The following is a 26,286-nucleotide window of genomic DNA, read 5'->3' on the forward strand; positions in this document are numbered from 1 at the left end:
CTGACATCAGCAGTTCTGATGAATATCTGATGCAGTCAGAAGTTAAAATGTTGTTCTGTCAGAGTGAGAATGAATCATTTATTCAGCGCTGTGTGATGGCTTCAACCACACATCAGTCCACACTTAGTTTGACTTTACAGTCAGATATCTGATATTTAAAATGTATTTAAAATATTTATTCATTGCATTACTCATTTTTAATGATCAAATGAAACTCAATGGCTGAGGAAATGTTATCATAATTTGATTTTACCAAGAAAAAAACAGAAATACTTTATACTGAGTGACCTTTGTTGGGTGTGTGCTGCTTCCTGGTTGAGCTAAAGGCGGGGCCAAGCTTTGAGGACCCTGACATCAGGAAGTGGGCTCATCAGAATGAACGTTGTGCTCGGCTGCTGTGGGGCTGTTTAGATTCAACTAGTTGATCTTGGATTGTGTCGTTAAATGGTTTGATCAAACCTCTGGATCACTGACTTTCATTTGGAAAGATTTCTAGTTTTGTTCCATCATGCTGATGAAAACCTGCTCAGATCTGCAATATTAGTGCAGATCAGTCACCAAGTAACATGGAGACAACTGAATATATATATATATATATTACTGTTTCTTATTTTTCATTCTTCACAGCCACGTTTCTAATTTTAGAGAACATTTCTTCTCCATCTTTCAGACTGAAACAACAGCTTTCATTTTTCTTCCAGTCTCTCCATCTCCACCAGTTGCTGATCCAACAAAGGATGGAGATTTCACATTACAGTGTTCTCTGGTCAGATTCAGAGGGTTGGGTCCTTGTCCAGAGAAGAGCCTCCTCTGGGTGGATGAGACAGGAAGTGAGCTGCTTGGTGAAGGTGTTGGGTTCAAGTCTGGAGGACAGACTGACTGTGATTCTAATCTCACTGTGAAGCTTCAGATCAGCAGCAACAGAAGATACACCTGCCAGTTTGTTGAGGGAAACACAGTGAAGATAAAAGCTCACTACACACCTGAGTTTAAAGGTAGGATGTATTTTATTTACTGAGGATATTAGATAAAAAGCAGAAATTACCTGAATTTTTTTGTGATTGTTTTGTATTGTGTATATAAAAGGTTTTAAACCTTCTTTTATTATCTGCTGTGGATCAGAAACACTGAAACATCCTGCATGAAAGCAAAGAGGACAAAGTTTGTAGCTCCTTGAATCAAAGCCAGTCTTTTCATACAGCGGTAGGATACTAAGTGAGATTTATGGAAGTAAAGACATGAAAATGTGTGAGAGAATAGTGAAAAATGCCTTTTTGTTTTAAATAAAGATTATAATAAGCTTTAGATCTTCCGACCCAAATTGAACTGATCAATGAACTGCCTGTTTTTAGTTCTTTCCAAATTTGTTTCTCTTTTTTTAACCTCCTGAAAGAAAACATAATTAATGTCTAGAGGTGTAGCATTACACAGCAAACATTCCCAATACAGCCCTGTAGGTTTGATACCATGTAAACTAAACCAATAGATTGTTGTTTCATTCCTGAACTCCTGCAGAATGTTTATGAGCATAACTAAGAGCTCAATGCAACGTTTCTGTAGGGAAAGTTTAAGAAGTGACACCAGAACCAGACAGAGAGGACTCCCAGCAATCACTAAACTCTGCTGAGAGCATTGAAGTTTCTCCTGGAGCTGCAGTGGAGAAAGAAAGGTGGACTGAACCAGAACTTTACATCAATGTTCTTCAACAGCAATACAGTCTGAAGCTCTGCACTGAATTACTGAGCATCAAGCTAAATGTAACCATCACCGGTTCTGGAGAAATATCCACTAAAGTTCAAATCCAGGTCCCTGCAGCATTCAACTGGTCCAAAACGCTGCACAGCTAATGAGAGACCAGAACCTCTGACCAGAGGAGATTTTCACTACTGCTGCATTTTATGATGCATTCAAGGACATCTAGTACACTGAATTTTCTGGATATAAAAATAACTAAAAAATGATTCAAACCTATTTTAGTCTCTGTAATCTAATAAAAATCATTATATTAGATTTGTATCATGGGCAGTGGTGGCCTAGTGGTAGTAGTACCCGGTTCTCTCCCCACAGACTGCCACTATGGCTCCCTGAGAAAGACCCTTAGCTCCAGATTGATCCCTGGATGCCACTCAGTGTAGGCAGCCCACTGCTCCCTGACTAAATCTACTAAATCCTGATGTTTGTGGACAGTTACACTCCTATTATTAACTGTAGAGGGTGATTGGTGTGTTGGTTAAACAGAGCTGCTGTTTAGAGGAGAAAAATGAAAAGAAGGAAGTCAAACCAAACAGGAAGAAACAAGATAAACGTCTGAAGCTTAGAAACGTCCACAGAGACTTCAGACTGTGGGTTATGTGTTCAGTCAGTACCCAGATTAGATAATATTAAAGATTAAAATTAAAGGCCACTAAATCAGCCAGTTCTTCAGTATAAACTGAGGTTTTATGACAAGTAATACTTCAAACTAAGACACTTTTATGGTAATCTTAAAAGTTATCTCCTTGTACATGTGACATGTTCCTGTGAATAAATTTTGGTATAATGTCACATTTGTCCACTTTACATTTAGCATCTTTATAAAACGTAATATAACTTTTAACATAAAGCCCTGTTGGGAGTGTCTTACAGCAAATTGAACATCCTCTTATTTGATATCTGGGAAAAAGAAAGTGAAGTTTTTTGTTTTTTAAAGGTTTTCTGTGATACCAAATATACTTAATTAATTCTTAAAAATATTTAATATAAAAATAAAGTTAGCCATTTTTCCCCTGCTGAACGGATTATAACTGATGTTTGTTTTCAGTAAAATGTGTAACCAGTAATTTAACCATTAGGAGGAAATAACATCAATATCATTAGTTCTGTGGAAAACTTTCAAAAACTGAGAAAAGGACATAAAATGGTTAAACTGGAATTAGATCTAAATGTTGTATAAAACATTGTTTCTCTGCAGTTATCTACCACAGAGCTGGAGATGATGCTGTTCTGTCCTGTAAAAGACCTTCATCATCTCTCTCATGCTCCGCTGTTGACTGGTTTTATACGAGAGCTGAAAACATGGAGCGTCAACATGAAGTTCATGGAGGAAAAGTTCAGAGTTCAGCTCGAGCTGCCAGGCTGAGGTTGGACAATAACTGCTCTCTGATCATCAACAACATCACTGCTGAGGATGCTGGACGTTACACCTGTCAGCTTTGGGATGGAGGACGCTTTGACACAGATGTGTATTTAAACATGATGAGCAGTGAGTAATCTAAATTCATTGACTTTTATACCTGCTGATATCAGTCCTTCTTAACCCTGAAGTCCCTGCATGGAGTTGGCTGTTTAGATCATGATGTGTTGTTATCATCTGAGTGAAGCCTGGACTAGAACCAGATCTGTTGTTTTTAATAGATAAAACAATTAATTATATTACTTTCATAGAGTGATATTTATTTTGTAGTAGTAAAGGTTCCTTAATTGCACTTGTAGCCTTCTTACTTCTTTCTTACTTCCTGTAAGCTTTTAGTCTGCAATGTTTTCACTGAACATCTGCTGTTTATGAGCCTAAAAATAAAAGTTGTCTTGTTTGTTTTCTCATTTTATAAAAAAGATGCTTTAATATTTTTATTCTGAAAAGTTATTGTCTTGTTTTCTTCCAGTCTCTCCATCTCCACCAGGTGCTGATCCAACAAAGGATGGAGATTTCACATTACAGTGTTCTCTGGAGAGATTCAGAGGGTTGGTTCACTGTCCAGAGAAGAGCCTCCTCTGGGTGGATGAGACAGGAAGTGAGCTGCTTGGTGAAGGTGTTGGGTTCAAGTCTGGAGGACAGACTGGCTGTGATTCTTATCTCACTGTGAAGCTTCAGAGCAGCAGCAACAGAAGATACACCTGCCAGTTTGTTGAGGGAAACACAGTGAAGATAGAAGCTCACTATGAGATTGAAGGTATGATGTCATCACACATCTGTCTCTACAGGCATGATATTTATCATTTAAAAGTGAAATTGATGTAATAAGATAATAAATCAGCTTCTATGTATTTCTTCAGTGAGACAACTCCTGACTGATGCTTGGATTGTTCCTATCAGAGAAAAACTAAAACACAACTGCATTATGGGGCTTGTAGCAAACACTGCTACATCTGACGGGAATAGGATGCTGATTGAAGTGGCACCATGAATGGTAGATTCCGATTAGAGAATCAGGAGACTGGAGATCCGTAACGGCAGCTTTAATATAACTTCAAATAATGAAAATGGTCCATTACAGGCTGAGTGGCATAATTACAGGTAGACCACGTGTACATGTTGGGGCTCATGGAGCATATGAGTGTGGTCTGTGAAAGAAACAAACATAACATAGTGCCTATGAGCCTAATGAGGATTTTTACTAACAAATTAGCAAAAACAGTTGCAGAAATAAACAAACAAATAATAAGAACCCCAGCAAGCCCCATACAATCACTGCTGGATCAGTAGCAACGACACAAGCCATACAATTTCAACAACTGTAAGCAGCAGCAGCATTAACCGAATTAGCATTAGCATCTAATGCTAACAGGCGCTAACTATCATAATAGCTTACTAGACCAACAAGAAACACATAAACATGGTGCAAATCACGGATTCTCACTTCTATAATACCAATAACGAACGGTTAAAGAGTGAAGTGATCCGTAAAGGTACTTACTTTATATATTACGCACACAAATAACCACCATGAAGCACCGACTTTCAGCATGTGTTACACTGTAAACGGTCCGGGCGGAAACAACAAACCCGACTTCCTCTCAGTCTTTCTAACAGGGCTTATAGTTTGATCACAGTGTGAAATATCCTAGAATACTGTAGTAGAAATACAACACATGGAATGACTGAAAAATAAGCAATGTATAAATGAACAAATTAATTTAAGAACGGGGGGGGGGGGGTGATGCGTTCATAAGTATTAAGAAAATCTGAGCTTCAAGCTAATTAGATGCAGACAGACAATAGTTACTATGGACATTTATACCTGAACAGTCACAATATGGCTGTTTTAGACGTCACACGTGTCACAGAGGGCGATACGTGGAATATATTCATTATGCCCCCCCCCCAGTCCTGGTTCACCCAGTGAAGGTTGTAGTCTCTCCATATGAACGTGTCGATGTAAACTCTCAACAGCAGAACAGCAGCTCCTACAGGCTTAGAGAGTTAGTTTGAGACCTGCTGAGCTTCTCATGTCCCAGGCAGCAGTGATCCTGGAGATCAGGGGTCAAAGGTCAAAAACCAGCTTAACTTCTTCTCTGCAGAACATTTCAACTCCAACTAGTAGGACTCTGACTGCTGGATGATCTTCAGCTGCTTCCTCCACTGAGAAATATGACCTGCTGTAAACCAGATGTGAAACATCTCAGTTTACTGTCCATTATTTTATGTGTGAAGATAAAATCACGTTACATGAATGTTTTAGGTGTTGGAGAGAAGATACTGATGATTCTGATGAACAATCCACCATCATGTTAAAATGTTTTGTTCTTAAATCAGATAAATCTAAAGCAAACAGAACATGTTCTCTGCACCATCTCATCCACAGCTTCCACTGACTGGTCTCCTCTGAGCTTCATCATGATGACTCTGAGGATCACAGCACTGATCCTGATGGTTGGAATCACTGTTGGTATCATCAGAACCAAAGGTGAGGAAACTGAACTACAATGGAGACACTTTACAGAATTATGATTTTAATCACTTTATTTTCCTTCCATCCCAGGAAGCAAAAAGCCACAGAAAGACATTAATGTGAGTGAAACAATCCAGCATGAAAAATACCTTCATAGAGCTTTTACACATAGATTCTGAATGACAAACCTGTTTAAGTCAGCAGTTTGTAACATTATTTAAACATTATTGCGTTAAATCTTTTCACCTTCTACTCTCTGCTCAGATTCTGTTTGTACACAACAGATTTACAAGCTGCTGCAGCAACAAGGTTCTGGGTTCAAAGCCCAGTTGGGTCCATTCTTCTTAGAGTTTGCATTGTTTCGAATATTAGATTAATTTAAGAATATTAGATAAATTAATTAACAGGCCCACCCCCATTACTAAGGGGGTTGACCTGTTTCGGTTCAATTAGCATGTTATCTAAGCCATTACAAGGCCTTTGTTGGGCAGTACTATAAAGCTTGGTACTCTACATTACTCCAGAGCTTTTGAATTGAGAAAGCTTCCTGGAGAGGAAGCAAAATGTCTTCAAATTTTGGAAAAAAGTCCAATCGATTTGTTTTTTACTTTTTTGGAATATTAGATTAAGAATCTCTGAATGTTGATGCCAATATTGGAAAGATCTTAAATCAAGAATGACATCAAATATGTTTAACTGTATTTATACTGTTTCTTCTTTTAACCTTAAAAAAATTTTAAAAGATAAAGATTTTTTGAACATAAATGATATAAAACTGTTATTTTACCTGAGTAATAAATAGAAAAGATGCTATAAAGGATTTTATCTGTGGTAAAATTATTGATAATTTGACATTTATCTTTAAATGTTCAGGATGTTTGTCTAACTGTATTATCCAGTTAATGTTTGGTTGTATCTCACAGGTTCATGATGCTGTTGATGACGACCCAGTGGACTATGAAAATGATGAAGAACGTTCTGCTGCCACACTCAGCTGACCTATATCACATTAATTAGTTTACTCAAAAATAATTAATTTTTTTTATGTATATGAATATTTGATAATTTCCGTGTATTTCCTGATAAATACGTTTTAACACTTAAGCCCATTTTCTCTTGGTTCTGCTTATAATTTATGAATTTGTTCACAGACTAAAATCCATCTGGAGGCAGAGAGACAGATCCACAATCAAACACAAAAACTTGTCATACAGCACTGAGTTAATGTGTTGATGTCTCAATTTCTACATATAGAGGCTGAACAGACAGACAGAGGCAGATAAATCTAAAATCACAATTAAATGCAGAACTGTTCCAAACAATACTTTATAATCAGCCTTTGAGCAATCAAAGACACATTAAATGGCCACAATGGTGCATAAAACTGTATGATATTCTTAAACCAGATAAAAAGTCTTATGCCTCCACTACTAGCACTCATAACTCTTTAAAATCCAGCCATTCAAGTCGTGCCTTTGAGCAGGAAGAACAGTGCATAAAGAAAACAATCATTAAAGCTCAGTTTGCTTTACTCTGATCTATACTGATGCACTCTGGTCCAAGCCAGAAAGCTGGCATCTCTTCTTCTACTGATGTGACTGCTTGTAGCATCAGGTCACTGTTAAATGTCAGCAGAAGAAGGATTATGGGTCTCCATAGTCGGCCAGCTCACCAGCAGAGCATTCTGGGAGTTGTAGTATAAGCTGTGAATGGTCTTTCTACCAGTGGGCCGGCTCTAATAGAACCTGTAAATGATCTCATGGTCATATTTGTCCTGCAGGCCTGAGTCTGACCCCTCTGCTGTCAGGGGTCCATTTTGACCTGTTTGGATTCTGTTCTGACTCGGTTTAACTGCTCTGTCTGCAGAGTCTCAGAGCTGCTGGCTGTTAGTGGACCAACTGCAGCTCATTAGCAGACGTCACAGTTCCTCTTTGACGGCTCATGCTAAGGAAATTACATCATGTGGAACATAAAAATGTAAACTATAAATAAAACTGTTTAATGTTCTTCACAATCAGACCCTTCAGCTGAAACATGGCTCACTTTAGTTGATCTGAGTGTTACAAGGTGAATGAATTAAATGTAGTTTAAATGCTTTTTCTGACTAAACTTTGTACAACTAGTTCCTTCTGTTTGTGGTTTTCTGTCAGTTTCTAAAAAACACAAAATTACAGAGTACATGGTGGGTGTTGGTGTGAAGTTATTTTCATCCATTAATTCAGCTGAAAAGAGGAAATAACATCAGTTCTTTCAGATGTGCAGCAGAGAAAAGTCTCTCAGTGTTCAGCAGCTGATAGGACAGGAGATGTTGGTTCTGGAACTGGTTCTGATCGTTGTGCTTCAGTTTGAAGGTAAAGATCTGTTTTCTTTCTAAGGAAGCTGAGACAGATTAAAGGACACTTTATAATATATTTCTAGTTTCACCTTCATGATTGTGTTTGTGAAGGATGAAGTGTGTAAAACTTTAATGTGTCTTTGTCTCTGCTGCAGGCACCAGAGGAGGAGAACTTTATCTCTATCACAGATCTGGAGATGATGTCGTTATACCTTATAACAGTCCTGCATCTTCTTACTCATGCTCCAATGTTACCTGGATTTACAGCAGAGATCCAGGATCAAGCTTTCTGTTGGAGGTTCAGGCTGGAAAAGTTGTTCAGAGTTCACCTCGAGCTGCCAGGTTAAATATGGACAGTAAATGCTCTCTGATCATCAACAACATCACTGCTGAAGATGCTGGAGTGTACGCCTGTCGACTTGGTTCAAGAGCCGACTTAGATGGCCTTGTGCTCCTGAGTGTTTTGACAAGTGAGTTTGTAGACTTGAATGATCCGACGCTGTCAGACTCTTTCCTTCTGATTAACTTTGTGAAATACTTGTGTTGGACAGATGTTTCTGACATCAGCAGTTCTGATGAATATCTGATGCAGTCAGAGATTAAAATGTTGTTCTGTCAGAGTGAGAATGAATCATTTATTCAGCGCTGTGTGATGCTTCAACCACACATCAGTCCACACACTTAGTTTGACTTTACTGCCAGATATTTGATATTTAAAATGTATTTAAAAGATTTGTTCATTGCATTACTAATTTTTAATGATCAAATGAAACTCAATGGCTGAGGAAATGTTATCATAATTTTATTTTACCAAGAAAAAAGCAGAAATACTTTATGCTGAGTGACCTTTGTTGGGTGTGTGCTGCTTCCTGGTTGAGCTAAAGGCGGGGCCAAGCTTTGAGGACCCTGACATCAGGAAGTGGGCTCATCAGAATGAACGTTGTGCTCGGCTGCTGTGGGGCTGTTTAGATTCAACTAGTTGATCTTGGATTGTGTGGTTAAATAGTTTGATCAAACCTCTGGATCACTGACTTTGATTTAGAAAGATTTCTAGTTTAGTTCCATCATGCTGATGAAAACCTGCTAAGATCTGCAATATTAGTGCAGATCAGTCACCAAGTAACATGGAGAAAACTGAATATATATATATATATATATATATATATATATATATATATATATATTACTGTTTCTTATTTTTCATTCTTCACAGCCAAGTTTCTAATTTTAGAGAAAGTTTCTTCTCCATCTTTCAAACTTTTTCTTCCAGTCTCTCCATCTCCACCAGGTGCTGATCCAACAAAGGATGGAGATTTCACATTACAGTGTTCTCTGGAGAGATTCAGATGGTTGGGTCGTTGTCCAGAGAAGAGCCTCCTCTGGGTGGATGAGACAGGAAGTGAGCTGCTTGGTGAAGGTGTTGGGTTCAAGTCTGGAGGACAGACTGGCTGTGATTCTAATCTCACTGTGAAGCTTCAGATCAGCAGCAACAGAAGATACACCTGCCAGTTTGTTGAGGGAAACATCATGAAGGTAGAAGCTCACTACACACCTGAGTTTAAAGGTATGATGTATTTTATTTACTGACGTTATTAGATAAAAAGCAGAAATTACCTGAATTTTTTGTGATTGTTTATATTCTATATAAAAGGTTTTAAACCTTCATTTATTATCTACTGTAGCTCAGAAACACTGAAATATCCTGCTTGAAAGCAAAGAGGACAAAGGTTGTAGCTCCATGAATCAAAGCCAGTCTTTTCATACAGCGGTAGGCTACTAAGTGAGATTTATGGAAGTAAAGACATGAAAATATGTGAGAGAATAGTGAAAAATGCCCTTTTGTTTTAAATAAAGATTATAATAAGCTTTAGATCTTCCGACCCAAATTGAACTGCCTGTTTTTAGTTCTTTCCAAATTTGTTTCTCTTTTTTTAACCTCCTGAAGGAAAACATAATTAATGTCTAGAGGTGTAGCGTTACACAGCAAACATTCCCAATACAGCCCTGTAGGTTTGATACCATGTAAACTGAACCAATATATTGTTGTTTCATTCCTGAACTGCTGCAGAATGTTTATGAGCCAAACTAAGAGCTCAATGCAACGTTTCTGTAGGGAAACTTTAAGAAGTGACACCAGAACCAAACAGAGAGGACTCCCAGCTATCACTAAACTCTGCTGAGAGCATTAAGGTTTCTCCTGGAGCTGCAGTGGAGAAAGAAAGGTGGACTGAACCAGAAGTTTACATCTATGTTCTCAACAGCAATATAGTCTGTAGCTCTGCACTGAATTACTGAGCATCAAGCTAAATGTAACCATCACTGGTTCTGGAGAAATATCCACTTAAGTCCAAATCCAGGTCCCTGCAACTTTCAACTGGTCCAAAACACAGCACAGCTTATGAGATGTGACAACAGACTGGTTCTGTCTGACCAGAACCTCTGACCAGAGGGGATTTACCCTACTGCTGCATTTTATGATGCATTCAAGGACATAGTACACTGAATTTTCTGGATATAAAAATAACTAAAAAATGATTCAAACCTATTTTAGTCTCTGTAATCTAATAAAAATCCTTATATTAGATTTGTATCATGGGCAGTGGTGGCCTAGTGGTAGTAGTACCCGGTTCTCTCCCCACAGACTGCCACTATGGCTCCCTGAGAAAGACCCTTAGCTCCAGATTGATCCCTGGATGCCACTCAGTGTAGGCAGCCCACTGCTCCCTGACTAAATCTACTAAATCCTGATGTTTGTGGACCGTTACACTCCTATTATTAACTGTAGAGGGTGATTGGTGTGTTGGTTAAACAGAGCTGCTGTTTAGAGGAGAAAAATTAAAAGAAGGAAGTTAAACCAAACAGGAAGAAACTGTCATGTTTTGTAGACTGAACCCGAACACAACCACAGCAGAGTAAAGTTTAACAGTTTATTGAAGTTTGTGGATAGTGGAGGAAGGAACCAAGAGTCTGTGCTGAGCTGAAGCAGGAGGATGGTGAAGGCAGGAACTGGCAGGGGCAGCAGAGTCTGAAACAGGCGTCGCGGTGGGCGACCTCAATGGCGGAGCAGCAGAGTCTGATGTGGCCAGCGGTGGAAAAGTACCCTGGAAGACAAGCGGCTATCAACTAAGGGCGAAGCATGGCCACAGGACACAGGTGTCACAGGACTAGAGGCTACGGAGGTCACGAGCTACAAGCTACAGAGACCACAGGGCTACAGGCTTCAGGAGACCCCGGGCTACAGGAAACAACGGACCCCCCAGGGTCCCAGCGTCTCTGGCAGGCGGTGGTCCCTCCTGGGTTCCTGCTTCAACGGCGGACCCTCCTGGGTCCCCACGCCAATGGCAGGCGGCGGACTCGCCTGGGTCACCGTGTTGCAGGAAGAGGGCGGACCCACGTCGGACGCCGGGCTGGCGTGCTCTGCACCCACGTTGGACACTGGGCTAGGAACTGAAATCTTGGCTGCGAGCTGAGCAGGATCTGGGTCTTTGGCTGCGAGCTGAGCAGGATCTGGGTCTTTGGCTGCGAGCTGAGCAGGATCTGGGTCTTTGGCTGCGAGCTGAGCAGGATCTGGGTCTTTGGCTGCGAGCTGAGCAGGATCTGGGTCTTTGGCTGCGAGCTGAGCAGGATCTGGGTCTTTGGCTGCGAGCTGAGCAGGATCTGGGTCTTTGGCTGCGAGCTGAGCAGGAGCTGGGTCTTTGGCTGCGAGCTGAGCAGGAGCTGGGTCTTTGGCTGCAAGCTGAGCAGGATCTGGGTCTTCGGCTGCGAGCTGAGCAGGAGCTGGGTCTTTGGCTGCGAGCTGAGCAGGATCTGGGTCTTTGGCTGCGAGCTGAGCAGGATCTGGGTCTTCGGCTGCGAGCTGAGCAGGATCTGGGTCTTTGGCTGCGAGCTGAGCAGGATCTGGGTCTTTGGCTGCGAGCTGAGCAGGATCTGGGTCTTTGGCTGCGGTAGGTCGACCGAGGAACAGGTCATCCCTGTCCCCATAGAAGAAATCCCACACCTGAGACCCGTGGACCCTAGGCGCTTCGGCCGGACTCTCCTGATCAACCATCACAGCAACCACACCCGTTCGAACCACCAAGGGAACTGAGGTGGCTTCGGTCCCAGTCAGAGTGACTGCGGTAGCTGCTTCAGGCAGGATCTCAGGGAGTCCTGTGGCGGAAATCCTCTGCCGGCGAGCTCGCCGTCTGCGCTGGGAGGAACCGAGCGGCAAGGTTGAGGTTTCCGCCGACGATGAGGCAACAGGAGCTGAGGCAGAGACTACGGCGGGCTTAGCAGCAGCAGCGGTCGGATCAGCAGACGCAGCAGGAGCAACTGACGTGGAGGAGACAGAGGCAGCAGCGCTGGGAGCAGCAGCTAAAGGATTCACCCGAGGAGCCAGCTGAGTGTCGTGGAGGTGGTGACAGAAATGACGGGGAACAAGACGGCTTCTGCTCTGGCTCGCTGGGGCAGCCGCAACGGCGTCGGACCGACTCACCAGGGACGTGGAGGTGACGTCAGCTCCAGGCGGAGGGATAGCAGCAGTGCCAACCAGCTTAGCCTCAGGTTGAGCAGTAGGCGTGTTCTGGCATCGACGAGCCTGGCGTCTGCGTCGAGAGGAGCCGGACGGTGAGAGAGTGGCTGCAGTTGGCGATGGGATAATGGATTCAGCATCGGCAGGAGTTAGATGAACTGAGGCGGGATCCGTTGTGGGAGCTGAGGCGGACTCGGCAGCTGCAGTGGTGGAAGCGGCAGGAATGGAGGAGGCAGCAGTGGCAGAAAACGAGGGTCTGGGAGGAGGCGCTCGGCCGAATAGCTGAGCCACAGCAGCCTCGTTGTTCCACTGGAGCTCCACCATCAGCCCTGTCTCTTCAAAAAGAGGAAGGAGCTCGGTTTGACTTGTCCACAGCTTGCGTACCTGGGCGACCGCGCCTACCCGCCTCCAAGGTGGACTGAGTGAGGCGAGGATCTCCAAACAATCCCGGGACTGGGCTAGGAGTTGCTCCGCTGCGCTGTTGCCTGAGAGCGGAGCAACATTCCTTCTCGCCAGTTCCTGCATGGAGGCTCTGTGTGGGTGTCGGATTCATGTGGTCGGTTCGTTCTGTCATGTTTTGTAGACTGAACCCGAACACAACCACAGCAGAGTATAGTTTAACAGTTTATTGAAGTTTGTGGATAATGGAGGAAGGAACCAAGAGTCTGTGCTGAGCTGAAGCAGGAGGATGGTGAAGGCAGGAACTGGCAAGCGGGACGGAGCCAGGGCACGGAGGCAGCAGAACCAGAAGCACAGCAGAATGGAGACTTGGAACCAGGTTGGAACCAGGCTGGCGGAGAATGGAGGAACTCGGACTGGACGAGACTGGATGAGGCGAGTAGCAGAAACAAAGGTAAACAGGAAAACAGAACGAACCGACGAGGAATGACAGACTGCAGTGAGCTTAAGTAGTGAGGCTGACAGGTGTGCTGAATGCTGGCTGATTAGTAGCTGACAGGTGTGGATGATTACTGAACCGGAGACTGGAGCTGTATGGAAGGTGGAAAGTGTCAGAGTCTGTGCATGATGCAGCAGACAGGCTGAATCATGACAGAAACAAGATAAGCGTCTGGAGCTTAGAAACGTCCACAGAGACTTCAGACTGTGGGTTATGTGTTCAGTCAGTACCCAGATTGATAATATTAAAGATTAAAATTAAAGGCCACTAAATCAGCCAGTTCTTCAGTATAAATTGAGGTTTTATTACAAGTAATACTTCAAACTAAGACACTTTTATGGTCATCTTAAAAGTTATCTCCTTGTACATGTGACCTGTTCCTGTGAATAAATTTTGGTATAATGTCACATTTGTCCACTTTACATTTAGCAACTTTATAAAACGTAATATAACTTTTAACATAAAGCCCTGTTGGGAGTGTCTTACTGCAAATTGAATATCCTCTTATTTGATATCTGGGAAAAAAGAAAGTGAAGTTTTTTGGTTTTTAAAGGTTTTCTGTGATACCAATTATATTTAATTAACTCTTAAAAATATTTAATATAAAAATAAAGTTAGCCATTTTTTCCCCTGCTGAACTGATTATAACTGATGTTTGTTTTCAGTAAAATGTGTAACCAGTAATTTAACCATTAGGAGAAAATAACATCAATATCATTAAATCTGTGGAAAACTTTCAAAAAATGAGAAAAGGATATAAAATGATTAAACTGGAATTAGATCTTGGTTTCTGTAGTTTGAAGACAAAGATCTGTTTGTTTCAAAATTTTACCTATACTACATTCTTTTATTGAAGTATTCTAGTAAAAGATTTTTAGCAGTTTATTGTTTTTTATCCTTCAGTAGATTTTATACTTTAAATAAAAACTGTCAGAAAAGCACAGAGACTAATATTAACAGCTAAATGTTGTCTAAAACATTATTTCTCTGCAGTTATCAGGGGAGAAGGAGTCCATATCTACCACAGAGCTGGAGATGATGCTGTTCTGTCCTGTAAAAGACCTTCATCATCTCTCTCATGCTCCGCTGTTGACTGGTTTTATACGAGAGCTGAAAACATGGAGCGTCAACATGAAGTTCATGGAGGAAAAGTTCAGAGTTCAGCTCGAGCTGCCAGGCTGAGGTTGGACAATAACTGCTCTCTGATCATCAACAACATCACTGCTGAGGATGCTGGACGTTACACCTGTCAGCTTTGGGATGGAGGACGCTTTGACACAGATGTGTATTTAAACATGATGAGCAGTGAGTAATCTAAACTCATTGACTTTTATACCTGCTGATATCAGTCCTTCTTAACCCTGAAGTCCCTGCATGGAGTTGGCTGTTTAGATCATGATGTGTTGTTATCATCTGAGTGAAGCCTGGACTGGAACCAGATCTGTTGTTATTTAATAGATTAAACAATTAATTATATTACTTTCATGGAGTGATATTTATTTTGTAGTAGTAAAGGTTCCTTAATTAAACTTGTAGCCTTCTTACTTCTTACACCTTTCTTACTTCCTGTCAGCTGTCAGTCTGCAATATGTTCATTGAACATCTGCTGTTTATGAGCCTAAAAATAAAAGTTGTCTTGTTTGTTTTTTCCGTCCGTCCGTCCGTCTTCTTCCGCTTATCCGGGGTCGGGTCGCGGGGGTAGCAGCTTCAGTAGGGAGGCCCAGACGTCCCTCTCCCCAGCCACTTGGGCCAGCTCCTCAGGAGGAATCCCAAGGCGTTCCCAGGCCAGCCGGGAGACATAGTCCCTCCAGCGTGTCCTGGGTCTTCCCCTGGGCCTCCTCCCGGTGGGACGTGCCCGGAACACCTCACCAGGGAGGCGTCCAGGAGGCATCCTGACCAGATGCCCGAGCCACCTCAACTGGCTCCTCTCGACGTGGAGGAGCAGCGGCTCTACTCTGAGTCCTCTCCGGATGACTGAGCTCCTCACCCTATCTCTAAGGGAGAGCCCAGACGCACTACGGAGAAAACTCATTTCAGCCGCTTGTATTCGGGATCTCGTTCTTTCGGTCACGACCCAAAGCTCGTGACCATAGATGAGGGTAGGAACGTAGATCGACCGGTAAATCGAGAGCTTCGCCTTTTGGCTCAGCTCTCTCTTCACCACAACGGATCGGTACAGTGCCCGCTTCACAGCAGACGCTGCACCAATCCGCCTGTCGATCTCCCGCTCCATCTTCCCCTCATTCGTGAACAAGACCCCAAGATACTTGAACTCTTCCACTAGGGGCAGCACATTCTCCCCAACCCGGAGAAGGCACTCTACCCTTTTCCGGTTCAAGACCATGGTCTCGGATTTGGAGGCACTGATTTTCATCCCGGCCGCTTCGCACTCGGCTGCGAACCGCTCCAGTGAGAGCTGTAGATCACGCCCTGATGAAGCCAATAGGACCACGTCATCCGCGAATAGCAGAGACGTCTAGAAATTCTGTCCATAAAAGTTATGAACAGAATCGGTGACAAAGGGCAACCTTGGCGGAGTCCAACTCTCACCGGAAACGAGTCCGACTTACTGCCGGCAATGCGGACCAGACTCTGACACCGGTCGTACAGAGACCTGACAGCCCTTATTAAAGGGTCCGGTACTCCATACTCCCGGAGTACCCCCCACAGGATCCCCCGGGGGACACGGTCGAATGCCTTCTCCAGATCCACAAAGCACATGTAGACTGGTTGGGCAAACTCCCATGCCCCCCCAAGAATCCTGCTGAGGGTATAGAGCTGGTCCAGTGTTCCACGGCCAGGACGAAAACCACACTGCTCTTCCTGAATCCGAGATTCGACTATCCGACGGACCCTCCTTTCCAGAACCCCTGAATAGACCTTACCAGGGAGGCTTAAGAGTGTGATTCCTCTGCAGTTGGAACACACCCTCCGGTCCCCCTTTTTAAATAGGGGGACCACCACCCCAGTCTGCCAATCCAGGGGAACTGCCCCCGATGTCCACGCAATGTTGCAGAGCCGCGTTAACCAACACAGCCCCACAACATCCAGAGCCTTAAGGTACTCAGGGCGAATCTCATCCACCCCCGGGGCCTTGCCACCGAGGAGCTTTTTAACAACCTCGGCAACCTCAGCCCCAGAGATGGGAGAACCCGACCCAGAGTCCTCAGGCTCTGCTTCCTCAATGGAAGACGTGTCGGTGGGATTAAGGAGGTCTTCGAAGTATTCCACCCACCGACGCACGACGTCCCGAGTCGAGGTCAGCAGCACACCACCCCCACTGTAAACAGTGTTGGTACTGCACTGCTTCCCCCTCCTGAGACGCCGGATAGTGGACCAGAATCGCTTCGAAGCCATACGGAAGTCTTTCTCTATGGCCTCTCCGAACTCTTCCCACGCCCGAGTTTTTGCCTCGGTGACCAGCCGAGCCTTCTGCCGCTTCGACTGCCGGTACACATCAGCTGCTTCCGGAGTCCCACAGGCCAAAAAAGCCCGGTAGGACTCCTTCTTCAGCTTGACGGCTTCCCTCACCGCTGGTGTCCACCAGCGGGTTCGAGGGTTGCCGCCGCGACATGCACCGACAACCTTGCGGCCACAGCTCCGACTAGCCGCCTCAACAATAGAGGCGTGGAACATGGTCCATTCAGACTCAATGTCCCCCGCCTCCCTCGGGACGTGTTTAAAGTTCTCCCGGAGGTGGGAGTTAAAGCTCCGTCTCACAGGGGACTCTGCCAGACGTTCCCAGCAAACCCTCACAGTGCGTTTGGGCCTGCCCGGTCGGACCGGCTTCCTCCCCCTCCATCGGAGCCAACTCACCACCAGGTAGTGGTCGGTGGAGAGCTCCGCCCCTCTCTTCACCCGAGTGTCCAAGACATACGGCCGCAGATCAGATGAAACGACAACAAAGTCGATCATTGAACTGCGACCTAGGGTGTCCTGGTGCCAAGAGCACATATGGACACCCTTATGCTTGAACATGGTGTTTGTGATGGACAATCCATGACGAGCACAGAAGTCCAACAACAAAACACCACTCGAGTTCAGATCAGGTGGGCCATTCCTCCCAACCACGCCCCTCCAGGTCCCACTGTCATTGCCCACGTGAGCGTTGAAGTCCCCCAGCAAAACGAGGGAGTCCCCAGGAGGGGCACTCTCCAGTACCCCTTCCAAGGACTCCAAAAAGGGTGGGTAATCCGAACTGCTGTTTGGCGCATAAGCGCAAACAACAGTCAGAACCCGTCCCCCCACACGAATGCGGAGGGAGGCCACCCTCTCGTTCACCGGGGAAAACCCCAACGTGCAGGCACCGAGATGGGGGGCAACAAGTATGCCCACACCAGCTCGGCGCCTCTCACCATGGGCAACTCCAGGGTGGAAGAATGTCCAGCCCCTCTCAAGGAGACTGGTTCCGGAGCCAGAGCGGTGCGTCGAGGTGAGTCCGACTATCTCTAGTCGGAACCTCTCAACCTCGCGCACAAGCTCAGGCTCCTTCCCCACCAGAGAGGTGACATTCCACGTCCCAAGAGCCAGCTTCTGCAGCCGAGGATCGGAACGCCAAGGTCCCCGCCCTTGGCGTTCCCTGTTTGTTTTATAAAAAAGATGCTTTAATATTTTTATTCTGAAAAGTTATTGTCTTGTTTTCTTCCAGTCTCTCCATCTCCACCAGGTGCTGATCCAACAAAGGATGGAGATTTCACATTACAGTGTTCTCTGGTCAGATACAGAGGGTTGGATCCTTGTCCAGAGAAGAGCCTCCTCTGGGTGAATGAGACAGGAAGTGAGCTGCTTGGTGAAGGTGTTGGGTTCAAGTCTGGCGGACAGACTGGCTGTGATTCTAATCTCACTGTGAAGCTTCAGAGCAGCAGCAACAGAACATACACCTGCCAGTTTGTTGAGGACAACACAGTGAAGATAGAAGCTCACTACACACCTGAGACTGAAGGTATGATGTCATCACACATCTGTCTCTACAGGCATTATATTTATCATTTAAAAGTGAAATTGATGTAATAAGATAATAAATCAGCTTCTATGTAGTTCTTCAGTGAGACAACGCCTGATGCTTGGATTGTTCCTATCAGAGAAAAACTAAAACACAACTGCATTATGGGGCTTGTAGTTTGATCACAGTGTGAAATATCCTAGAATACTGTAGTAGAAATACAACACATGGAATGACTGAAAAATAAGCAATGCATAAATAAACAAATGTAATTTAAGAAGGGGGGGGGGCAGAACTGGATGCTTTTTAAGACTTCTTCGTGTACAAAATTTTAATGACTAAATGTAACATTTTAATGATTTTAAGTCTGGGAGGAATCTCCTCCTGGGAATTTCTCCAAGGGGGGGGGGGGGGGGGGGGTGATTGTGATGCGTTCATAAGTATTAAGGAAATGTGAGCCTCAAGCTGATTGGATGCAGACAGGCAGTAGTTACTATGGACATTTATACCTGAACAGTCACAATATGGCTGTTTTAGTCGTCACACGTGGCACAGAGGGCGATACGTGAAATATATTAATTAACCCCCCCCCATCCAGTCCTGGTTCACACAGTGAAGGTTGTAGTCTCTCCATATGAACGTGTCGATGTAAACTCTCAACAGCAGAACAGCAGCTCCTACAGGCTTAGAGAGTTAGTTTGAGACCTGCTGAGCTTCTCATGTCCCAGGCAGCAGTGATCCTGGAGATCAGGGGTCAAAGGTCAAAAAACAGCTTAACTTCTTCTCTGCAGAACATTTCAACTCCAACAAGTAGGACACTGACTGCTGGATGATCTTCAGCTGCTTCCTCCACTGAGAAATATGACCTGCTGTAAACCAGATGTGAAACATCTCAGTTTACTGTCCATTATTTTATGTGTGAAGATAAAATCACGTTACATGAAGGTTTTAGGTGTTGGAGAGAAGATACTGATGATTCTGATGAACAATCCACCATCATGTTAAAATGTTTTGTTCTTAAATCAGATAAATCTAAAGCAAACAGAACATGTTCTCTGCACCATCTCATCCACAGCTTACACTGACTGGTCTCCTCTGAGCTTCATCATGATGACTCTGAGGATCACAGCACTGATCCTGATGGTTGGAATCACTGTTGGTATCATCAGAACCAGAGGTGAGGAAACTGAACTACAATGGAGACACTTTACAGAATTATGATTTTAATCACTTTATTTTCCTTTCCATCCCAGGAAGCAAAAAGCCACAGAAAGACATTAATGTAAGTGAAACAATCCAGCATGAAAAATACCTTCATAGAGCTTTTACACATAGATTCTGAATGACAAACCTGTTTAAGTCAGCAGTTTGTGACATTATTTAAACATTATTGCGTTAAACCTTTTCAGCTTCTACTCTATGCTCAGATTCTGTTTGTACACAACAGATTTACAAGCTGCTGCAGTAACAAGGTTCTGGGTTCAAAGCCCAGTTGGGCCTTTCTTCTTAGAGTTTGCATTGTTTCAAATATTAGATTAATTTAAGAATATTAGATAAATTTATTAACAGGTCCACCCCCTTTACTAAGGCGGTGGATCTGTTTCGGTTCAATTTGCATGTTATCTAAGCCATTACAAGGCCTTTGTTGGGCAGTACTATAAAGCTTGATACTCTACATTACTCTAGACTTTTTGAATTGAGAAAGCTTCCTTGACAGGAAGCAAAAGGTCTTCAAATTTTGCAAAAAAGTCCAGTTGTTTTGTTTTTTACTTTTTTGGAATATTCGATTAAGAATCTCTAAATGTTGATGCAAATATTGGAAATATCTTAAATCAAGAATTACATCAAATATGTTTAACTGTATTTATACTGTTTCTTCTTTTAACCTTAAAAAAATGTTATAAGATAAAGATTTATTGAACATAAATGATATAAAACTGTTATTTTACCTGAGTAATAAATAGAAAAGATGCTATAAAGGATTTTATCTGTGGTAAAATTAGTGATAATTTGACATTTTTCTTTAAATGTTCAGTTTATCTAACTGTATTATCCAGTTAATGTTTGGTTGTATCTCACAGGTTCATGATGCTGTTGATGACGACCCAGTGGACTATGAAAATGATGAAGAACGTTCTGCTGCCACACTCTGCTGACCTTCATCACATCAGTTACAGAACAGGAAGAATAAAGTCTCCACAGGCGACAGTCTCACCAGCAGAGCATTCTGGGATTTGTAGTATAACTTGTTAATGCTCTTTCTACCAGTGGACCGGCTCTAATATACCCTATAAATTATCTCATGGTGATATTTGGCCTGCAGTTCTGAGTCTGACCCCTCTGCTGTCAGGGGTCCATTTTGACCTGTTTGGATTCTGTTCTGACTCGGTTTAACTGCTCTGTCTGCAGAGTCTCAGAGCTGCTGGCTGTTAGTGGACTGACTGCAGCTCATTAGCAGACGTCACAGTTCCTCTTTGACGGCTCATGCTAAGGAAATTACATCATGTTGAACATAAAAATGTAAACTATAAATAAAACTGTTTAATATTCTTCACAATCAGACCCTTCAGCTAAAACATGGCTCACTTTAGTTGATCTGAGTGTTACAAGGTAAATTAATTAAATGTAGTTTAAATGATTTTTTCTGACTAAACTTTGTACAACTAGTTCCTTCTGTTTGTGGTTTTCTGTCAGTTTCTAAAAAGCACAAAGTGACAGAACACGTGGTGGGTGTTGGTGTGAAGTTATTTTCATCCATTAATTCAGCTGAAAAGAGGAAATAACATCAGATCTTTCAGATGTGCAGCAGAGAAAAGTCTCTCAGTGTTCAGCAGCTGATAGAAGGACAGGAGATGTTGGTTCTGGAACTGGTTCTGATCGTTGTGCTTCAGTTTGAAGGTAAAGATCTGTTTTCTTTCTAATGAGGCTGAGACAGATTAAAGGACACTTTAGTTTACTGTGATATTTATAGAGATATGAGAATTAACATTTAGTATTTGGAGAAGTTCCTGTGTGTAGCATGTGTTTGTCAATCATGTTTTAATCAAATATATAAAAATATATTTCAAAAACTTTTATCTCAAACATAAAATCCTAATTATTGACATAATGTATTGAATAGCTTTTTTCCAAGGCTGTATATAATGAATTTAACATAATAAATCAAACACCATGTAAAATAAATAAAGAGATAACATATTTCTAGTTTCACCTTCATGATTGTGTTTGTGAAGGATGGAGTGTGTAAAACTTTAATGTGTCTTTGTCTCTGCTGCAGGCACCAGGGGAGGAGAACTTAATCTCTATCACAGACCTGGAGATGATGTTGTTCTACCTTGTAACAGTCCTGCATCTTATTCCTCATGCTCTATTGTTAACTGGATTTACCTCAGAGATCCAAGCTCATTCTCTCTGCTTGAGGTTCAGGATGGAAATTTTTTTAGAGTTCACCTCGAGCTGCCAGGTTAAATGTGGACAGTAAATGCTCTCTGATCATCAACAACATCACTGCTCAGGATGCTGGAGCGTACATGTTTCGATTTGAACAAAGAACCACCATACAGGTAAAAGCCAGTAAATTAGAATATTTTGAAAAACTTGATTTATTTCAGTAATTGCAATCAAAAGGTGTAACTTGTAGATTATATTTATTCATTGCACACAGACTGATGCATTCAAATGTTTATTTCATTTAATTTTGATGATTTGAAGTGGCAACAAATGAATTTCCAAAATTCCGTGTGTCACAAAATTAGAATATTACTTAAGGCTAATACAAAAAAGGGATTTTTTTTTAGAAATGTTGGCCAACTGAAAAGTATGAAAATGAAAAATATGAGCATGTACAATACTCAAAACTTGGTTGGTGCTCCTTTTGCCTCAATTACTGAATTAATGCGGCGTGGCATGGAGTCGATGAGTTTCTGGCACTGCTCAGGTGTTATGAGAGCCCAGGTTGCTCTGATGGTGGCCTTCAACTCTTCTGCGTTTTTGGGTCTGGCATTCTGCATCTTCCTTTTCACAATACCCCACAGATTTTCTATGGGGCTAAGGTCAGGGGAGTTGGCACCAGCAGATGACATGGCACCCCAAACCATCACTGATGGTGGAAACTTTACACTAGACTTCAGGCAACGTTGATCCTGTGCCTCTCCTGTCTTCCTCCAGACTCTGGGACCTCGATTTCCAAAGGAAATGCAAAATTTGCTTTCGTCAGAAAACATGACTTTGGACCACTCAGCAGCAGTCCAGCTCTTTTTTTCCTTAGCCCTTGGTGGTGGATCTTGAAGCACTGACTCCAGCAGCTGTCCACTCCTTGTGAATCTCCCCCACATTTTTGAATGTTTTTTTTTTCACAATCTTGACTAGGGCGCGGTGATCCCTATCGCTTGTACACTTTTTCTGACCACAGTTTTTCCTTCCCTTTGCCTCTCTATTAAAGTGTTTGGACACAGAGCTCTGAGAACAGCCAGCCTCTTCAGCAATAACCTTTTGTGTCTTTCCCTCCTTGTGCAATGTGTCGATGGTCGCCTTTTGGACAGGTGTTAAATCTGAAGTCTTCCCCATGTTTGTGTAGGCTTCAGAACTGGACTGAGAGACCATTTAAAGCCCTTTGCAGGTGTTTTGAGTTAATCAGCTGATTATTTTGTGGCACCAGGTGTTCTCAAAATTTAACCCTTACACAATATTCTAATTTTGTGACACACAGAATTTTGGATTTTCATTTGTTGCCACTTCAAATCATCAAAATTAAATAAAATAAACATTTGAATGCATCAGTCTGTGTGCAATGAATAAATATAATGTACAAGTTATACCTTTTGAATGCAATTACTGAAATAAATCAAGTTTTTCAAAATATTCTAATTTACTGGCTTTTACCTGTAGATGGCAGTGTGCTTCTGAGTGTTTTGACCGGTGAGCAGGGCCAGCTGCCTAGGGCGACAAATGTGTTGAGGGCGCCCTCTAGCGTCGCCCTTAGGCTTACTTCACATTAATCATAGAATTAGGAAAAAAAAGCGAATTAAAATTAAAATAACACAAAACAGCGCAAGAAGACCTCGTTTATTTATTTTTATATTATAATTTTGTAGACAGCTGCCGATTGAACTAATGTTACAACCTTGATATGATTATATGCGTTGTTTTACCGAAAAATCAATAGACCCTTTTTACATGACGTCACTCAACTTCCGTTTTGAAGCGGAGCAGGGTATCTCTACATCCGGCTACATGCTTTTACATAGAAAATTTGGGAGGTGAAGACATGTTTCAGCGCGATTTCATAAGGTAAGACTGAGACCACAATATTAAGCATGTCGTATTGACTATCTTTATTTTCCTTAGTATTTGTAGCGATCATTGCTGTTATATAGATGCTTTGATCAGGAAAGTAACATGTAGATCAAAGCTAACATGCAGCAGCTTGTTAGCTTACTTTACCTATCATTAATCTGATGTAGATGTTATAAAATGATTACTGTAGCTTTGTTATTATAGAAATAAATCTTGTTTTTCACTGAGTGAAAAAAGAGACATTTATCTGCTACATTGTTCCCCTTCCTTTATTATGGTGACGTGTTATATATAATTGCAGTCACTGAATTAAAAAGATCTTTTTCCATTTGAATCTTTTTGTTCATTCCTAAAAAAAAAATGACGACCGTGGGTCTATTGGACAGTACTTCTGTTTCTGAATTTTCTGTGTATTATTAGGAATTTTCTTCATAATATTATTTGCACTTATATTAATGCACTTTTTTCTTAGTTTTTGTGCAAAATACTGTGTATTTTAAGTAGAAGCCTGAAATAGTTTATTATACTGTATTAGTAATGACATGTGCTGCAGACCTCTTAGTCAGATCAACCTTTGAAAAAGTGATCTTAATCTCAATGGGAGTTTATCTGGTTAAACTATGGTTTTAAAAAGTATTATCTATTTTTTTCTCCCCTTGTCCTCTTTGTGTCCATCTCTCAGCAGCATCATATCCACCAAGCATGGCACAATCACATAGAAACTGCTACTGCAGTGTCCCACAGTGCTCAAACTACAAAAAAACTTTCCAGTTTATTTAGCTTTTCTCAAGATAATTTAAGTGGGTCACCATGTAAAGTTTTATTAGAGCTGTCAAAATCAATTTAATGAAAGGAAGTTAATCTGAAAAATTATTTAATTTCTGCACAAACAAATGTTTTTTAAAAATACTCACCTGTACACTGATCGCACACTGTCTCTTTATCCTGCATTGTTTACTGTTAAATCACTGCTGCACTTTATCCTGTAATTTACTGTAATTCTCAAGCTGTATGCAAACGCAATTTCGTTCTGTACTCACTCTGTGCATACAAAATGACAAATAAAGTTGTCTAAGTCTTATTGTCACAATTTGTCTATGGATGAACCCAGAACCACACACACGGGACTTAAAATGAAAGTCTTTATTGAAGGTTTGATGGGATGGAGGGTGATGTAACCAGCGAGGTAGAACTGCACGGGAACAGGGTGATGGTGTTGGCAGGAGCTGACGGCCCGGAGAGAGACTTCTTGGAACCAGGAACAGGCATCAGGGTCCACAGCTCGGCAGAGAATTGACAGTTCAGGGGAGAACCCACCAGAGCTCGGCAGCAGGCTCTTCTGTAAGGCAGAGGGGAACCCTACATTTGGAATTATAGGGTTAAACTTCTTAAGACGATCATATTAGTGAAAAATAAAGTTGTTGTTTTTTAACTACCACCAAAATGATGATTAAAAAGTCCTATATAGAAGCAAAACGCTCAAACAAAGGAAGTTCTTTACTTTTGCAACAATATCTGAAGGCACACAGGGGTTTATTTTACATTTATTTCATCAACTTTTGTGGATTCTTCATGGGTCTTATGTAGCTGTAGTTTGGAAGCATACATAACTTTGTTCATAACTTCTTGGTCAAACAACCATGGGGTCCAAGGGCTGTGAGCTCTTGGCAATTTGAATGGAATTGCTGCTTTTTGCAGATATAGTCCCCTGAGCCTCACCATGAGGGACGGAGGGGTTGATTTGATGCTAATGTGCTAAAAAGATTTAGCCCTTCCTTATTTGTGAAGCGATATTAAAGTATAACTTTATAAGATGCTCCATATTAGGGCAGGACAATATAGAAAAAAAACATATATATAAAATAGAAATCATACTGATCGATATCGATAATTATCACCAAATTAAAAACAAATATTTTAAGTGCAGCCCTGGTTATTCTATGCTGTTGCTTATTGACCTATTTTTAGATACAGTACTCACAAAGACTGAATTCAAATTAAAACCTTTATTCAACCAACTTTTTACCAAAACTACAAGTTCTTAAAAAAGAAAAAAAGAGCACCTGCTCTCTGAACTCTTTGAAGGGGGCGGGGCTTCCTGGATCTGTGTTGTGATTGGTTGGGATGATGTAACCACTGTAACCTACAAGGTTAGAATGCATAAGGAAGGAAAACTGTTGTTCTATTGAACTTTTCATTAAACGTTTTTCTATCATCGATATATATCGTTATTTAATTATCATCCAGCCCTACTCCATGTTATTCATTTTAATGCAGGCAGAAGGCTGTACATCTTTGTAAGAGTTCTTACAAAAATATAACTTTATTCTTGTAATTTTACATCAGTATTCTCGAATTACCACCCACCCACCAAAAAAAATTTAAATAATAATAATGTCGTAAAAATGAGATTGACTGTTATTTTGGGGGTTGCAGGCTGAAAAGTTCAGGAACCCCTCCTCCAGCAGACACCAGAGCATGGAGCAAGTCACATATAGATCAGTATGTTAAACTCTGTGGTCGTGTACTAAAGCAGAAAATATGAAATGCCACACTTGGGCTGGGAAGGACTTACTGCCATAAGTGAAGAGGTTTTATCAACTCAGTCTGGTTCACAATCACTGGTAGAATGGAGCAGAGAGCAATATACAGATTTGT

General features: G+C 42.1%; 1 protein-coding gene across 1 annotated transcript; it reads left to right on the forward strand.

Moving 5' to 3' along the window:
• The first annotated feature begins 703 nt into the window (after positions 1–703).
• On the forward strand, positions 704–21,107 carry LOC110368306. The gene is made up of 9 exons (XM_036130490.1): positions 704–995; positions 2,951–3,241; positions 3,642–3,904; positions 9,517–9,547; positions 14,385–14,696; positions 18,040–18,333; positions 19,409–19,510; positions 19,587–19,615; positions 20,415–21,107. The coding sequence occupies exons 2-9, from the start codon at positions 3,055–3,057 to the stop codon at positions 20,487–20,489; spliced, it is 1,293 nt and encodes a 430-aa protein (XP_035986383.1). The 5' UTR covers positions 704–995; positions 2,951–3,054; the 3' UTR covers positions 20,490–21,107.
• Positions 21,108–26,286: the final 5,179 nt, after the last annotated feature.

The sequence above is a fragment of the Fundulus heteroclitus genome, unplaced genomic scaffold, assembly GCF_011125445.2.
Source record: "Fundulus heteroclitus isolate FHET01 unplaced genomic scaffold, MU-UCD_Fhet_4.1 scaffold_36, whole genome shotgun sequence".
NCBI classification, from domain to species: Eukaryota; Metazoa; Chordata; class Actinopteri; order Cyprinodontiformes; family Fundulidae; genus Fundulus; species Fundulus heteroclitus.

Coding starts and splice junctions, on each gene's coding strand:
- LOC110368306 (XM_036130490.1), top strand. CDS start 3,055: ATGGAGCGTCAACATGAAGTTCATGGAGGAAAAGTTCAGAGTTCAGCT. Junction 3,242..3,641: donor GTATTTAAACATGATGAGCA/GTGAGTAATCTA, acceptor GTTTTCTTCCAG/TCTCTCCATCTCCACCAGGT. Junction 19,511..19,586: donor TGGTATCATCAGAACCAGAG/GTGAGGAAACTG, acceptor TTTCCATCCCAG/GAAGCAAAAAGCCACAGAAA.